At 33.4% G+C, this 16,006-nt stretch overlaps 2 protein-coding genes across 5 annotated transcripts; one reads left to right on the top strand and one right to left on the bottom strand.

Annotated features, from left to right (window-relative positions):
- Positions 1 to 3,269: 3,269 nt before the first annotated feature.
- On the top strand, positions 3,270 to 11,505 carry LOC131956077 (uncharacterized). Of its 4 annotated transcripts, XM_059320461.1 has the most exons (11): positions 3,270 to 3,448; positions 4,168 to 5,123; positions 5,397 to 5,822; positions 6,046 to 6,168; positions 6,390 to 6,585; positions 6,768 to 7,004; positions 7,212 to 7,457; positions 7,679 to 7,821; positions 7,932 to 7,956; positions 9,606 to 9,693; positions 10,989 to 11,145. In XM_059320461.1, the coding sequence occupies exons 2-11, from the start codon at positions 4,175 to 4,177 to the stop codon at positions 10,998 to 11,000; spliced, it is 2,445 nt and encodes an 814-aa protein (XP_059176444.1). In that variant the 5' UTR covers positions 3,270 to 3,448; positions 4,168 to 4,174; the 3' UTR covers positions 11,001 to 11,145. The 4 variants fall into 4 exon arrangements, with proteins under 4 accessions (XP_059176444.1, XP_059176442.1, XP_059176445.1 ...); XM_059320459.1 differs by lacking the exon at positions 9,606 to 9,693 and having other exon boundaries at positions 10,989 to 11,505; XM_059320462.1 differs by lacking the exon at positions 9,606 to 9,693 and having other exon boundaries at positions 7,932 to 7,968; positions 10,989 to 11,115.
- Positions 11,506 to 12,294: 789 nt separating this feature from the next.
- On the bottom strand, positions 12,295 to 15,645 carry LOC131956078 (dynein regulatory complex protein 8). Its single transcript, XM_059320464.1, has 7 exons — positions 15,562 to 15,645; positions 13,911 to 13,995; positions 13,661 to 13,733; positions 13,442 to 13,521; positions 12,870 to 12,979; positions 12,626 to 12,741; positions 12,295 to 12,544 (listed from the first exon to the last, which is right to left on the bottom strand). The coding sequence occupies exons 1-6, from the start codon at positions 15,614 to 15,616 to the stop codon at positions 12,626 to 12,628; spliced, it is 519 nt and encodes a 172-aa protein (XP_059176447.1). The 5' UTR covers positions 15,617 to 15,645; the 3' UTR covers positions 12,295 to 12,544.
- Positions 15,646 to 16,006: the final 361 nt, after the last annotated feature.

The raw sequence follows: 16,006 nt of genomic DNA, 5'->3' as shown, positions 1-16,006 counted from the left end.
CGAGTCATTCGAAATACACGAAAAAAGATAGGGTGTTCTCTCGTCGGCATGAAGTTAGTTGCAAATGTCAAAGACCTGATCAAACAGGAAGTTTTCACCAAACAAACAGAGCATTAGTGAAAGTATCATATGAAATTTCCAAGCAAACTACCTCTCACACAATAGGAGAAAATATCATCAAACCCTGCATGTTGAGGATGGTGAAATTAATTCTTGGGGGTTCGAATGCAGTAAAGATGCAACAAATATCTCTGTCTAATAATACTATTTAGCGGCTTATAGCAGACATGTCCGTAGATGTTAAAGAACAAATTTTGAATGAAAACTAGCTATCACGATTGTTTGATTTTCAGGCAGTTGCTTGTCTTTGTGAAATTTATTAATTCAGATAATAGCAAAGAAGAGTTTATGTTTTGTGAAGATATCATGGAGAAAATAAATACGTCTTTTGAAACTGGATGATTAAAATGAGAAAACGGCTGTGGGGTTTGTACGGATGGTGCGTCATGTTTGGCTCAAACTCAGATTTTCAGAAAACGGTAAAAGATTTAGCTCCCTTACCAAGGGGAATCCACTGCATGATTCACCGGTATGCCATCGACAGCAAGACTTATCCGACTCCATTGCTAATAAAAGTCGTAAATTATATTAAATCTGGAGCCCGTCTGTTTCAAGAACTGTGCAAAGACATAAATAAAGATCATGAGGTTCTACACTACAGTACGCTGGCTGTCAAACGAAATGTTGTGAATCGTGTTTTTGAATTGAAAGATGAAATCAAGTTGTTCTTGGTAATGCAAAGAATGGTTGGAGAGAGTATCATACCTAGCAGATATATTTGAGCATCAACATAAGCTAAATCTGAAAATGAACGAACAATATCTCTTTTCATGATAATCTCTTGGCATTTTTATTAAAGCTGCAAAATTGGCGAAGAAAAATATATATTTGAAATATTGCCATGTTGGAGAAACTCTGCAGTGTGGTAGATGAATCTGATAGTGTGATAAATAAAAAAATTGAAAAAGGATTCTGGGCATCTTGAATCTCTTGAAAACAAACTGCGGCGTTATTTTCCCAGAGCGGAAAGAAGAAGAATCTGCATTGTCACGTAACACGTTCTCTGCGTCCCTTGATGTTGCCAGCGTTCCCGATGAATTACAAGAAGAATTCTTAAATTAGCGAAATGATTCCGCGTTACGTATCGCGTTAAATGAAAAACTGCTCAAACAATTTTGGTGTAGTATGCACCATTCATACACAAACGTGACATATATTGCCTTTCGAGCTTTATTTCCTTTTGTGTCTACATATTATCTTTGCAGGAATAGATTTTCGACACGTCTCCAATTAAATAAACCGGGAGTGATCTCCCCTAAACTTTCTCGAATATTCTAATATAACACCACGGGGAATGGCAACTCGGGACATAGACAATATTTTTAATCCCTTTTTAATTACTTAAACTTTTTATAATAGAATAGAATCTCGTAAAAAAAAAGCATTGCACACCAAGTAAACGCCAAATAAAATGTGCATAATAGTGCGGGATACTATTAGTATTTTATAAATTGACATGCGTTTTTTTTTTTTTTTTTTTTGAGAAATCGGAAATAGCGAAAATCACTACTTTCGGTCGACGGAAATTACTCAAAATTTGAAAGAAGGCAGACAATTAGAATTTTTACTTACATGTGAAATTTCATTTATCTAACTCAAATAGTACTCAAGTTATAGGCTGTTGAAAAATTCAAAGTAGAAAAAGTTTCACATCCGGAAATCGCTCAAAAGTTTACACGGATCCACGATTTTGATATAATACTTATATATGAAATTTCATCAACCTAGCTGTAACGGTACTCATGTTATCGTGTTTACACACACACACACACACACAGACACACACACAGACACGCAGACGTACGGACAAGATTGCAAAACTGTTTTTCCGACTCAGGGAGCCTTAAACCGTCGAGATTTGCAAAAAAGTCAAACGTAGATCTAAAATCTAGAATCTAGGTCAAGCCAAAATTAATTAGTTAAAAATAAAAACCATTTTAAAATCACACTAAATTATTGAGTTTCTTCATTAAACTATGTTTGGGTCTCTTCCTAAACATTAGTAAAGGTATCCAATAGGTACTAAAGTGAATCACGCCTTTCTTTAAAACTATTTAAATAGTAGTCTATAATTTATTTTCTACTTTTTAGTGCATTAGTACATAAAAGCTCGTTATTAAATGTTTTTTATGAAATTTTTTAATATGGTACTAAATGACCTGGCGCAGGCACTGAGTACGGATGACACTATTTAGGGGGTGACAACCAGAGTTTCTCCCAGGCATCTCTTCAAAGCCCCCCCCTCCCTCCCCACCCGGACCAGATGGAATTTATATAGTAAACATACAGTTTTACTAGTGACCGCCCCCCGAAAAACGTTGACCCCCCCCCCCCCAAAAATATCAAGTGCTCCCCCCCCCTTCCCCCCCCCCCCCCAGCCGCCACGGAGAAAAAAGTCTGGAAGAAACACTGGTGACAACACGGCTAAAATGGTAAAATTTACTTACAAAACAATGTTTTGATAAGACTAAAATATAGTCTTTTTGAAGGTACCGAACGCCAACAGTTTCATGAGCGCATTCACCGAAACCTTCTTAATAGTTCTAACGTCCGCACCGACAAATCCGATCGTGAATCATAGCAGCCGGGTGTGTGTCCTTGCACTCCGTCGAACCCTTGAGACTGGTCTCGTCACCAAACCCCTGGTGTTCGATAGAACCAGGTTAAGCAGAGTTTCTTCCAAGCATCTCTTTACCGCCCCCCGAACGAAATGAAATTTATATAATTTATATAGAAAATATATACTTTTAACAGTGTCCGCCCCCCCCCGAAGAAAGTCTACCGCCCCCCCCCCCCCCCGAAAATTTCAAGTGCCCCCCCCCCCCCCCCCGGAGAAAAAAGTCTGGAAGAAACACTGAGGTTAAGACAGAATCACAATCACTGTTCAGTGTAGACCCCCCATCCCCCACCCCCGCTCCCCGAAAGATTTAGGCTGTATACGTGCTTAGACCCCCCCCTCCTCCCCCCCCCCCCCTGAAAGAAAGGAAGAAACTCTGCTAGTCTATCATATAGCGATAGATCTATATCTAGCTAGGTTCTAAATAAAGAAAAGATCTAGAATCTAAATACTAGTTTTATATCTAAATCTTGATCTAGAATCTAGTTTATTGTAAACAGATCTTTTTTCAAAGAAGATAGAAATTGTTTTTCGTTGGCTAGGAGTTCGCCTAGGCCTCGTTTGAAACTACAAATTTCAGTTATTTTTACTGTAATGATTTATCATCAATACGCTCACGTATCCCTAATACTGCCTAATAGTAATAGTAATAGATCTAGAATCTAGTTAGTCACCTATAGTCTAGATCTAGTAGGATGGTTAAATTTTAGAGTAAGTCAAAAAATATTATTAACGTCTGATTTTTTTTTTTTCAAAACTCAACTCAACTGTCTTGTTGATCCTCTAGAATCTAAGAGTAAGAGTATTCTAAGACAATATGAATATATATAAATATAAGAGAGTCTACTCTAAGTCTAAGACTAATCTAGATTCTACATTCTCTGGATAGTTTTAAATTTTAAATAGAGTCTATCTAGTTTTAATTTTAATATTTGGATGATATTTTTTTTATTGAATTTAAGTAATTTAGGCAGGATCTAGTCTAGATCTAGGATCTAGATTCCTAATTTACAAATGAACTGCTCCTAAAAATCTATAGTAGGCCTAACTAATTTTTTTACCTATCTAGCTAGATCTATCTTAAATTTCCAGCAGGGCCTAGATCTAGCAAGAGTGAGTAATTGTCACTGAGACAAAATGTATTAAATTACAAATTTAAGTGCTGAAGAAATTAGTGGATTTTGCAATCTTATTTAAGTAGGCTGATTAATTATTATAATGCCTAAATTAAATATGTTTGCGCTTACAAGGATGCATGATTTTTGTTTTCTTGTGCAAGCAAAGAGACCTTAAGTAATAAGTAAACATATGGGCCAGAATCTCTTATCATAAAGTGACAGTTCAGATAATAAAACTTTTGATATTTATTTTTGATACACTTTTTTTAAAAAAATGTATTATTTACCATTAGCCATGCTTTCTATTGTCAGGTAAAAAATGGATGACCATTTTGATAACCTTGATGTGCCAGAGGACTGGCTGGAAACAGGAAGCAAGCGAAAATCATCTCATTATGTTGATGATTCACCATCCAAAAAAACGAAGCTACATGCATCTGAGAATAATAACAACAGTATTGCTCACTGCTCTAAACATTGTGTTGAGAGCGATAAACTTTTGAACGATTCAGGAAAATCAAATCATCTTCCTTCCTCACCAACTCTCACTGGAACATTTGAAGATGAATCACTTAATCAACCTGAGAATTTGTTTGATGTTGATACTAGTCAGTCTACTTTAGAGCTGTCAAATGCAGAAGACTTGTATGAGAATACCTATTCAGGAAAAGTTGTGTCTAACACAAACATTTTAGAAGATTCTAAATTATGTGTGGTTTCAGAATACCCTAAATACTGTTCCAACGTCTTTAAACCAATACAAAATGAAGTTAGCTCTGTACCAACAGATGTCTTTACCATTGATACAGATAAAAAGAACAACATTCCTGACAATGTTAAAGGTGATGTTGCAGCCCCATTGGCCTCAGTCTCGGGTGATCTTATTGCTGATGTTCAGCTTGTTTTAGCTGCCGTTCCTTCAGCTGATGCCAATGAAGTTTTTGCACTGCTAGAGTCTTTGCCTTCATCAAGTGATAGAGTGAATGCTGTTGTTGATAACTTGAAACAATCTGCTGAAAATATTGGTGGCTCAAAACCAGTTTTGGTGAAGAGAGAGAGTTCCACTTCAATTTTAGATGATCCCTTATTAAAAGATGATCTTTTATTTCGTGATATGAGGAGTATTGCCAAAATATTTCCAGATAAAGATAGGAACGAGATCTATGCAATGCTTGAAGTCCATTTTAATAAACCAAACAGGATCCAGCTGGTGACCAATGAAATCATTTCTGCTGAAAACAACACCAGGGAAGAAGTCCCAGTGAAAGGTCAGCTTTAATTCTTAGTGTCCTTATAATGAAACAAGAGTGAGGGGAAGTATGTTTTAAATCTAGAGAATTTTTTTCTAAGAATGTAAAGTATACTTGTAAAGCAAATCAATATCATATCAAATATATTATGTCTTACTGTTAGTGCTTGAGTTTAGGTATCAAAATTTGCTTAAAAAAGATTAAACCTGCCCAGCATTCTTGGAAGTACCAATTAGTGCTGGAACCTAATAGTTCTTAAAATACTATAATATTTGTTAAATCTCTTGCCAGATGTGCTGACCCAAGATGTTGAGAGGATGAGAGTTATCTTCCCTGACTGTGACCCCAACTATTTGTTTGAGACTCTGGAGTCTATGAAAGATCAACCTGATAGGATTGACATTTTGGCCACTAAGATGTTTGAAAATAAAAACTATCCTAAATTATCAGAACAAATGTATCAAAAGAAGCATGAACCACAGATACCAAATCCAACCATTGAAGAGTTCCTCAAAATATTTCCTGAACCACTAGACACATTTTCAAAAACAGATAAAGAGGTTTCTTTTCTTTACAGACAGCATGCACAGATATATTTAAATAATCAGTTTCGAACTCTAAGTGCCACTTTTATGAAGTCTGAATTACAGAAAAACCAACACCATTTATATCCTACATATAAAACTCTATCTGATGTCTTAATTTCTACACCTTTAGGTATTGTATACCAATCAATTTGTTATGACTATTTTCATTTCAATATCAACATTTCTTTGTGTTGTTCTTAAGCATTAAATGGTTTTTGAATAGTGGGTTTATTTATGAGTAGTTAGTATGGTTTATGTTGTATATTTAATTATGTCTTTGAATGAATAGAATCAAAGTTAGGATAAGAGGAAATCATATTTATTGCTAATACAGTAATTTATTTATTTTCTAGAGAAACAGAGATTTTCAAATAAATTTAACAGAAATAAGAGAAAAGGACATGCTTTTCCAGCAGAAATAGATGAATATTTCTACTATGAAAAATGGTTTATTGAAAATGAGCTGGATGTATTAGGTAATTATTTATACTTTATATCATTTCTAAAACTAGATATCTGCATTCATTAGATGTTTAAATCATATCTTTATTCTTGGACCAGAGGAATGTTAACTATTTTTGTAGATTAAGAGATAAAAACTGTTTTTTTCAAAACCTATTGTTGATGTTGCTTTAATAATAGTGTTCATGTTTTAATCAGTTAGATGATATGTTTCATTAGTAGATTTTTTTCTTAGAATTTCCAAAAAAGAAAGAGCAAGAGAGGCAAGAGAAGCTAGAGCGGGCTAAACTTAGGGGAGAAACATACGAATGCTGTTGTTGCTATGACGACTGCCTGTTTGAGGAGCTGACCAGCTGCCCAGATGGTCATTTGTTCTGTAAAACATGTGTCATCAAGTATGTAGAGTCAGCGTTTGGAGAAATGAAAACAACGTAAGCCAGGCCACTGCTGGGTGTCACATCTTTGTACTGGTTTAGTCACTATTTGTTTCTCACTGTGGCTTTGTGTTGTCCCCACTTGCCCAGCACTAAAGTTAATCTTGTCCTACCTGCCCACCACTGAAATTTGTGTTGTCCCTACTTGGCCACCACTTAAGTTTGTTTCTTCCCAACAGGTTTCAATGTTTGACTGGCTTCTGCGATCAAAACATTACACTGAACACCCTACAGTCAATTATACCAGCCAACTTGTTCTCCAAGATAGTTCGCAGAATCCAGGAAGAGGAAGTGTTGCAGGCCAATCTTCCAGATCTTGTCATTTGCCCTTTTTGTCCCTTTGCTACAGTCATGCCAAATTATGAAGACAAGATTTTAAAATGTTTAAACCCTGATTGTTTAAAAGAATCTTGTAGGTAAGGACTAACTGATGAAAGCTGTTCATGCTGCTTTCTATGTTTGGTTTGTGGTGTTTTAAAAATGTGGAAAAGATCTCTGTCATTTATAGCTGTTCACAAAAATTGCACATCTTTAAATTAATAACAGCTAAGAAGAATTATTGTTGTATTGTATCCATGTGTAAACTGACATCTAATTGTGTGAACTGGTGGTGTTGTTTGTAGGCTGTGTAAAGAGCCCAACCACATACCACTAAGATGTGAAGAGGTCGAGAAGAGACCGGAAACAGCTATGCGCACTTACATAGAAAACATGATATCTGAAGCTGTTATGAGAAAGTGCCACAAATGTGGGAAGAGATTTGTGAAAGACACAGGCTGTAACAAGATGACCTGCGTCTGCAAGGCCACAAGCTGTTACTGTTGTAAAGCGAAGGACATTGATTACTCACACTTTGAACATAATGCTAGGTAAGTTTGACTGCTTCATATAAAGCATATGTGACCATTGTGAAGTTTATTTCAGTCTACATGTGTAACTGATAGTGAATTTCTTTCCTCTAAGCCTTCTTTAATTCTGTCCATTGCATAACATTTCATTATCGCTAACACCCTTACTCATTTTCTGATGATAACTATTTCTCCTCATCTTTCCCCTCACCCTCCTCGCCCCACCACCACCACACATACAGGTGTGCAAATGAAAATGCTGAGAAAATCCATCTGCGTGACATGGAGGAAGCTGCCATTGCAGCAAAAAGACAATACCTGATTGACCATCCAGAAGCTGCAAACATTGCCCTCAAGTCCGATGTGAAAGATATGATCAAAGACTGTAAGGAGACAGATTTCATTTTCAATGGTTAATCTTTTTGTTTAGAGTTACAAGTAGATAACACTTAATTAGTGGTTTTACTAAAGTATTATTAAATCATTCTTTTTCAGACAAGGAAACCAGGAAGACCAGGAAGTAGGTCTAACTGTATGTAGTGGCATGTTATTTTGCAACCAATTTCTCTCCATTGTCATACATCCAAGCCATTTTAAAAACTCACAGCTGATTCATTTATTTTTACTGACTTTAAAAAACTACAATACAGGTTAGCAAACTTAAAATCATCATATAACAAACTTCCTACGTATTTATATACGTATTCATCAATGTGGTCATCATTTTTTAAGTTTGATTTTCAACATTGCACCTCCTGAATAGGATAGTTTATGTAGGGGAGGGGGAATTCATTCAAATTATCACTCAAGTGTAATCATAGTTAGGTGTTGCTATTCTAGATAATCACCACATTAACTATTCTTGAGATTTTGTGATTTATGATGGCTTGCCAAATAACCTTTTTCCATATTTTTTTTTACCTAAAATTTGATAAACAACAATAATTATTGTTACCCAGTGCTCAAAACTAGCAACAAAACAGGCAGCTGAAGTTTGTTAGCCAACTGGAATTATTTTTTGGTTTCCACCTGGCTGCTCTCAAAAAGCAGTACTAGCTCTATCTGTACTCAAAAAAACTCAAAAAACAAGAACATGACAATAACAGCTGCGGCAGAATATAAGTAACAATAGAAACAGTGTTAGTGGTCTTTGAAATTCAAGAAAATTCTGTATTTTTTAAAGGTATATAATTCAAAAGTGTTCTTATAAATAACATTACAGCTGTTTGGGATGAGGATACTTATTCTGATTAGTTAAGTAAAGAATTTGGTTAAAGCTTAGTTCCTGTTTGAATGTGTGCGTATGTCTAATTTGGGAAATTTGGACTGGAATATTGGACTTCACAAAAACAGTCCACCTATTTTGTCTGTGTTAAAATCAAGAGGAGCATTCAAAATCAATAGTCCATTCTTCAAACTCAAATTCTTGTCTTTAAATTTGATCAATAGACTAACTATATCTTTAAATACTTTTGAGTAGAAAAAAATGACACAAATCCACCAAGACATGAATAAATAATACAAGTTATTTGTTGCATTTACATCATTCATCCAAGTCTTTTGAGGGAGTTAGATGTAAACCGAGGCATTAGCACATAAGTCTGCCTTCAGTTGGAAGTAATTTCAGCTGTTATGTTGGTAACTTACGGGTTGGTTTATGGTGTGTTTATAACACACTCACACATACACACATAGCCTAAATTAGCATTGAAGGTGTAGCTCTTGAAATAGTTGAAATACCTTGTCAGTAATCATCTTGACCCAAATTATCTTAGCTGCAGAATCTAGAAGACATGTTGAAGATGATGTAGTAAGAGCAAAACTGAATCATTTGTGGATATATTCCTAGGCATCCAAAAGAGCTCTGTGCTTACAAATTTCAAATCAGTAATACTTAGCTATTGTTTGTAGTGCAGCGGTTTCCAAACATTTTGTTGTTGCCCCCCCTGAATGACCAAAGATTCATATACACAAGTATATTTTGTATATGCTACTATATTATATGTGATATGTAAATATATATATATATATACATATTATATATAAAATGTATATACTTTATTTTTATTACAATTAAATATATGCACATTTTATAAATACTTTTGTTTTCAATGTGACTGATGTGCTAGTTTATTTGCGCAAATTGTATCAAATCTTGGTGTCATTTAGGAGAGTGCTACTTGCGCTGCTTTTTCTGTTAATAAGCTGGCTGGTTATGTGGATTTTAATGCAACAAAATGAGAAAAGCCTGTTTTCTGTAAGTATGATGTTACAACTGGAAGCAGTATTTGCGTCACTTTGTTTGGCAAAGTATAAAATTCTTTCTCAATTGTTGAAAATTCTAATTCTAAATTTTGTTCATACAACATCACAATACTGGATTTTGAAGCAACTTTTTACAAGCTTTTACTTAGATCACAATGCCTGACTGTCTTAAGTTGGAATTGTTGTAAAATTTTGTAACTTAATTTTGACTGACTTTTGATGTGATTTTGTTTAAACCTGCTTGATTTGTTTCCTATAATAACCGGTTAAGTATCAACACTGGTTTAGCCAGCTTATTTATGTTCTGATATTTTCTCACCTGAGTGTTGACCACAAATATTGTTAAGGGGCAGATATGGTTTTTTTTTTGTTCAGATGGTTACTGATCTTGTATTTAAGCAAATAATTTTGTTGACTAGTGGGTTCACTTAATTAACAGAATGGAAAGAATCAATATTGTGTCATACATATGAAAAATGGAGAGAAAAAAATATACTAGTTCTTATCAAAGTTTAAATGGACTGCAAAGGCTGTTGGTGGTAGACTGCATAAGAGTGGTGGTAAGGGGTGGGTGGTAGGCTGCATTAAAAATATATAATGGAGTGAACGACAACCAAAATTCTCCCTGAGGTTTAATTGGGAGCCATCAAGTGTGTAAGCTTAGACACAACGCATGTAAAGTCCATCCACAGCACCCGCCATGCTGATGAAGCCAGAGAGCTGCACCAAAGTCTGAATGATGCAACATCTTGCATTATTTTGTCGTTTGATTCTTTTCATTTATTTCTGTTCAATTTTTATGCTTCCCCTAGCACTGGTCAGTGCTTCCCTGTTTGGAAACCGCTGATTTAATGTTTCATTAATTAGTAAACAAATGAAAAAAAATTTAGCTCATAATTCTACTAATGATATTTTATAAAAACTATCTGTTAATATTTATTAATGGAAACGGCTGGAGAATTCATTATATTTTACAATATGATCCATGTTGGCTATTAATATTTGTATCGCCAATGGAACTGTCCTTTTCAATTGTTAATTTAGAAAATTCAACCATAATTCATATAAATTTAGCATTTATCTATTATATACCAGTACTCTAATACTATTAGTGCCACAGGCCCAAAATCACTAAATTTATTCATAAGTATTATTTTTAAATTCTAAAAACACTATATATAGAAAAATGTATATAAATATTAAAATATCACTTATGTTTATGAGTTTTTAGTAATAATGCAAAAACCATGCAAGTAATGAAAGCTTTTTTGTTGTTTTTTTATACAGAACTGGGTATAATAATTACCAGTATGATGAGGAGGATGATAGCGACGATGATGATGATGATGATGATAGCGAAAGTGATGACGAGGATGATGATGATGAAGATGATTTTTTTGACAATGATAGTGAGGAGGAGCATGATCATTACCAGTATGAAGATAGAGACATGGATGATGAGTTTGATTTTGTTCAGTACAATAATTATGTGGAAGTTAATAATGAGCAGTATACACATTTTTTTTATGATGATTTTGATGAAGAGTTCTAACCTAGTTAACTTAATTCCTTAATTAATATGCTCATATAATACTGGTACATCTTTTGTGCTCATCTACCCATAATTTTTTTATTTTTAGATATTTTTAATCCCAACTATTTTCAATTCTTTTTTTTTTTACTTATTTTTAAATCTTATAGTTGTTGAGAACATAAAACCATTGCTCAGTTTGATTGAAAATAAAAGTATATTTTGAGAAATGATACTCATCTTGTCAAACATTGAATAAAGTACACAACTAAACCTCAGGTCTCTGTTAAATGCTGTTACTGTTCATTTTACCATTTCCTCTTTCAAATTTATTGAATTTGCATTACATGAAATTTATTTGTTGTTAGGAAGAGTTACAGCAAGTCGTCGGTTTACATGCAGGGAAGAATAGATTGTGTGCCGCCAGTATTAGTTCTAGTAATGTGCAACGATATGCACTATATATTTTAGGCAAAAATTCAAATTAGCACCACTTTTAAAGGATTACCAATAAATGTTTTTATCAAATAGTGTACTTTGACAGTTAGACTTGGAGATCCCTAATGTAGTCAAGCACTAGTGTGCTGTGAGTTAGTGAAATTCAAACCATTTCAAACAGGACAACTTGTAGAATTTGTTATTATTTTTAAGGGATATACTTTTTTTTTAAATTATGCAATAATTAATTATGCATTTAAATTAGATACTCGTAGTTTTTTAATATTTCTTCTGTCCTTCATATAAGCCAAAGAATTGCTGGAAAAACATTTTTATCATATAAACCTTCCAATTTTTTTTTATCAAAAGAAATCAAAAGCATTTGTTGTCCATTGATTTCTGAAAACATTATTCATCTGAATTATTTTCTTAAATGTATAATTGATAACAATTGTGCATTTTGACTTGCCTTATGTAAATGGAAGTGATTTATAGATGATGATCATGTTGTTACTGTTGTGAGAATTTTTATTTGATGTTTTAAGTGGCATTTTCAAACATTGTTTTCTTATGCAATATTGTTACATTGTTATAATAATACCAGAATAAAAAGATGTTCAAACCAGCTGCTTTGAAATGTTTATTACAGAGTCAACTCATGGAAATCTTAATACAAACAAGGAGCAGGCCAACAAATGATGCACAGAAAAATACACTGTGTTGTTATATCATAGACCACGCATCATTCATGGTTATATCCAGATCTTATGTTCAAATTTATTTTTGTCACATGTAAATTGTCTTTCCTGTCTTCCATTTTATTTTATGAATAACACAGCTGCACATTAACTGTTAAATCACATTTTCTTAGGACCTGAAAATATCAATTTTTTGTTTATAGGATATGCATATAATGATTAAATCCAAATAGATTTTTTGGTAAAAAAGAACTTACCTATGTTTCATCGACTGCCATAACTGAAGCATACTCTTTGTACAAAATTATTTTCTTATCTGGGTCTACAGCAGCAGACAGCATTTCTTCCAATTCTTCTTGAGTAAATGGTTCTCCTAGTGGATTCATTAGAGTTGGATGTTTACAGGTAACTCATACTATAATAGTGTCTTACTGGGGTTAATTTTAAGACATTTTTCAGTAAAATTTATCAAACTTTTAGCAATTTCCGTTAATGACATACCTTCTTCTGTCATGAATTTTGTCAACTCCTCAGCTGTCAAATAACCTTTCATGTCAGCGTCCAGCACTTGGAAGGCTTTAAGTATCTGGTCCTCGGGTGAAGCTTTATACCTGTGTAGAGAAGTGGAACCAATAGTACAACACCAAGTATTGGATACAGCCAAAACATGAGCCCTAATGTTGTTGTCATAGGCCTCTAGTTCTGTGCTGTGTAGAGAAGTTGAACCAATAGTACAACACCAAGTATTGGATCCAGCCAAAACATTAGCCCTAATGCTGTTGCCATAGGCCTCTAGTTCTGTGCTGGTAGAAATTTAGCCTGATCAAGTCAATAGGTTATTTAATAGGTAAAAAAGGCAGGTTTGAGTACACTGTATGTAAATTACAAAATGTTCCTCATACAAATGTAAAAATACCAGTTTATAAAAAATTCTTTACAAAAATGAACTTAAAACCCCCTGGCAGTGAACCCCTCTTGTGTACTTTCAAAAAGCTATTACAATGTTTCTGGATAAAGAATGCTACCACATTTTTGTAATTTCAACTAAATGTTAGCTTCTTACATATTTTTACCTTCTTTCCATTAAAACTTTGGTCATCATAGGAAGAAATCTTTCAAATCGAATATACCCAGTTGGTTCCTCTTCTTCAATCTGGTAGGGGAAGATAGAATGCTTAAGCTTACAGTTGAAAACTCATTAGACAGATCATGAGACAATTATTTTGAATCCATTTTTTAAGAGAGCTGGTGATTACAAATGTATATTAAATTAAAAATATAAAAGAATTTACCTCTGCAAGCATGTCATGGATCTCAGCTTCACTGGGGCAGCAGTTGAGGGATCTTATGATGGTACTCACCTCCCTGTGAAAAACAGGTTGATTTGTCATATGTGCTAAAAAATTACTATTTCATTAATGATTAACTATCAAGACTTTAAATGAAAACGTGTTGTCTTAATACAATGTAGATGCAGACTTAGCAACTGATAAATTCAGTCATTAAAAAAAATAACTCAGTACTTAAAAATATTATATTTACCTTACATCAACTGTTTTATTTGATTCATGATCAAATATATCAAAGGCATCTGTTATTTTTTTCTGTATGTCTGCCACTAAAGAATCTAAAATAAATTCACTGATTTAAGAAAAATTTGGAATAATACAAATAAATATTCTGAGTTTTCCACAAGTAAAATGTAAGAGCTAATAAGATAAAAAAGCTTTGAAAATCAAGATGCAATGATAATGTTAATATAATAAAGTGCACCAATCAACTCGTTCAAGCTGAACAAAACCAAATAAACAACTCAAAAATAACCATGGACTAAGGTAATGAACTCAAAACATAAACTGTAACGGAATCCAAAAAGGCAATTATACCTTTCTTCTTTCATCACTTGTGGTACCAATTTGTTAGTAAAGCTGTCAGATATGTAAGTGAGGGCTGGTTAGGTTAAGATTGGTGACAGTTTCATTATTAGGATCATAAAAGTGTTTATTAATAGAGTATTGAGAAAATGTCAATTTCGTCTTCTGTCAAACAAGTCCAATATCATTATTTCTCATTCAACATAATTAAGTATTGTCATACAGTAGTAACCAATATTTTGAGATATTGGAAACTTACAAGGGATAGATTATTTTCTTTGTCAGCCTTACAGTATTTTTGAAGGGGACTTGAAATTTTTGGGATGGGGGGGGGGGGGGGACACTGTTATATATTTTCTAAATAAATTCCCTTTCGTTCAGCAATGCCTGGAAGAAACACTGATAGTGTGGTCAGCAATTTGTCCAGCCACCTTTAATTAGCCTGTCGCTTGGCCTACTTTATTTTGTCTTCATGGTAATGATGGCTGCCGAAAACGACAATACCGTGATTTTGTTTTTAACAATGTTTCATGATCATTTCAGAAATACATATTTAAATTGTTATTTTTGCGTAGTGAATATCAATCTAGTTTTAACAATGGATGGTTAGTGTTTGATGCAAACTTGCCATATGTACATTTTTTAAGTCTAATCACTGAGAATATCAAGCAGGACATAATAAAAGTAAGCAAAACTTGAATTGCTTTATTTAATATTGTTCTAAACATACTGAAAATATATTCTTAACTATAGAAAATTATAACTTGCTTTCTACTAAACTAATGTCATTAATGATTTAAAAATCATGCAGGGTAAAAACAAAATCTATAAAAAATAACTTGATCAAGACAACAGCAAACTAAGCCCGCCCATTTTATTTTAAAGAAATATTTTCAGTGGCAGCGTTGGTACTGTCGAATTCACAAATTATGAATTACTGAAAAGTAGAAAAAACAACAACTAAATAGCGGCGTATGTTATGCCGCTAGTTATAGACCTACTCTACAATTAAACTGCATAGCATTTTTTTTTAGGCCAACCCATACTTTTTAGCATCCTACTCATTGAGAAGGCTACTGATGAGCTGATTTCATGTGACATGGCATGGCCATATGTCTTTATGAAGCATATGATAAATAGGTAGATCTAGTTATTAACAACCGCCCGGGGGGGGGGGGGGGCAAGTAATCATTAGCCTAATGTAATTTCATTCTGAATTAGGCCTACTATTACTAACTTAGTTACCAGGTAGAATATGTGTATTTAAGTATATTACATGCACGCAAATTATACTCCTATTATTTTGTGTGCAAACAAACCTGGATTATCTTTCTTTTTGTTTTCATTTTCGTTTGCATCTCCTGTCGACGACATTGTTTATGTGTTGCTAAGGGGATTAACGAGTTACTTCCCGTGATAATATGAACTTTGACCCCCCAAAAAAAACTGACTGAGTCCTTAATTAGAATCATTACACATTTCTTTACATAGTCTGTGTTAAACAAGTGTGTCTAATAAATTAATAATGGTACTATAATGGAATCTTTTTTTTTAAATATGTGTTTTGTTTACTGCATACTAACTATTACATTACAAGTAGTATATATATATATATATATATATATATATATATATATATATATATATATATATATATATATATATATATATATATATATATATATATATACACACACACACACACTTAAACAATATGCAGACAATATAAAAGTAATATCTAAGATTTTGGGTAGTGATAACCAA

Source organism: Physella acuta, unplaced genomic scaffold (genome assembly GCF_028476545.2).
Source record: "Physella acuta isolate Inbredline_101_S28 unplaced genomic scaffold, ASM2847654v3 ptg001126l, whole genome shotgun sequence".
Lineage (NCBI taxonomy): Eukaryota > Metazoa > Mollusca > Gastropoda > Physidae > Physella > Physella acuta.
This window is presented reverse-complemented; position numbering and strand designations above follow the sequence as displayed.